Genomic DNA, 1,757 nt, shown 5'->3' with positions numbered 1-1,757 from the left:
TTCTAGTTGGTTCTGATTGGTTCTGATTTCTGCTTTGTTCTATTTGGTTCTGCTTGGTTCTGATTTCTGCTTGGTTCTGCTTGGTTCTATTTGGTTCTGATTTCTGCTTGGTTCTGCTTGGTTCTATTTGGTTCTGATTTCTGCTTGGTTCTGGTCCAGACTTTAGCTCCTCATCAGGGTTCTCTCGGGCTAAACTTCCTGTTATCTGAAGTTTATGCAGGATGTTTAATTAGGAGCCAAACTGCTCTTTGAATCAATACAGTTTATAAAAACATTCCTCTAACTTTGGTAACAAATTAACTCTTTTCTTCCAGGTGTGTTTGTGACGTCAGAGCGGCTCTGGAAGCTCACCTTCTGCTGCCTGCGGGCCATGTCGGTGGGCTGCTTGGCGTTGAACGGGTAGGAAATGCAGCGCAGAACAAACACATAGATCTGCAGCTTGATCCTCCTCTCCTTCTCCTCCTTCTCAACGCGCTCGCGCTCCTTCCTCTCCTCATCGTCACCTGCAGAGGGGGGGTCCTTGGCCCCTCTACCGGGGGTCCCTCCAGCCGCGGCAGCCTGCAGCTGCTGGCCGCCAGTCCGTCCGATGTTTCCCCGCCTCCCTGCCACCGAGAAGCCGCTGGGTTTCTCCAGAGGCTCTTGGGTAACTTCTGGGTCGGACTCTCCGCCCGAGTCTTCGCTAGAGGAGGGGTCCAGCATGGTTCCGCCGCGCAGCCAGCCGCCCTGCAGGGATGGTTTTGGTTGACGTGGCGCTCCGCCGGTGCCTCACCTGTCAGCGCCGCTCCGCTGCGGGGATCAGCGCTGCGTTTGGAGTCACGACCCGAATGCGGTCCCTGGTGACGTCAGGCAGGCGGAGTTTTCCGCCGCGCGGGCTTCGTTCCTTTACACCGGGAAACAGTGTCGGTATGGCAGCGCGGAGCTGGAGGTACAGGTGAGCAACCTGTGGCTGCGGGCACAGATATGCGCAAACAGGAGGTGTCACTCTGAGTCTTAAAAGCGCAGGGAGCCTTCCAGCTGTTTGTGACGGATCCAGGGAACTGGAGCAGCAGGTAGCCTACTAAGTGCCCCCCGGTAGCCTATAGGCAATAAAACACTCCACAGCTTCTCAATCAGTGAAGCAGGAAGAGTCTGACCTACAGATCCTGAAAAGCCTGATTTTGCAATGAAGTTTCATTTAAAAGAAACTTGTTGTGTTCAGATGTCCTGAATGATCAAAGCTCTCAAGTGTCCAGTTTTGTCCAGAAAACTACCGTATTTCACCCTGTGTTGCGCACCGCGGTGAAGCAGGTTATTGGATATTCCAGCTCCGTGCAGTCAGCGGCTCCTGCCTCACAGACCATCCGATTCAGGAGCTCAGACTCCGGCCAGCCGCTCTCTGACGCTCCCTCTGTGGGACCGTCAACAAATTCCCGAACCAAGAATAAATCAGGTCCTTTTCTTTTGGCCCAATGAATCAAACCAATAGTACATCGGGATTATACAAATGTGGCACACGCGTTATAGTTTAATTATCAATATTTTTTACATTTTAAAAGTTTTTTTTTTTAATTATTGATATGTACTGTTTTTCTTTGAATGCTTCCAGGTCAGATGACCTACTGACTCAAAATATTTCTGAAATTGTTCTACTAGCTGAGACAGAGGAGGAACACACTTTTTTTTAATTTTATTTTATTTTAAGTCTTTTTTTTAAGTATAAATTGTTATTCTTATTATATATATATACTTACAGAAACGAAGAAGGAAGTTATCCTGTT

General features: G+C 49.0%; 1 protein-coding gene across 1 annotated transcript in view; it reads right to left on the bottom strand.

Annotated features, from left to right (window-relative positions):
- Positions 1-967, bottom strand: part of cadps2 (Ca++-dependent secretion activator 2) — a 160,810-nt gene extending 159,843 nt beyond the window's left edge. The window contains exon 1 of the mRNA XM_015387430.1: positions 352-967. Coding sequence (XP_015242916.1) covers positions 352-699 — 348 coding nt within the window. The 5' untranslated portion in view covers positions 700-967. The remainder of the gene's footprint in view (positions 1-351) is intronic.
- Positions 968-1,757: the final 790 nt, after the last annotated feature.

Source organism: Cyprinodon variegatus, unplaced genomic scaffold, assembly GCF_000732505.1.
Source record: "Cyprinodon variegatus isolate N-32 unplaced genomic scaffold, C_variegatus-1.0 Scaffold394, whole genome shotgun sequence".
NCBI lineage: Eukaryota > Metazoa > Chordata > Actinopteri > Cyprinodontiformes > Cyprinodontidae > Cyprinodon > Cyprinodon variegatus.
The sequence above is the reverse complement of the archived record's forward strand: the minus strand, read 5'-3'. Positions and strand labels throughout refer to the sequence as shown.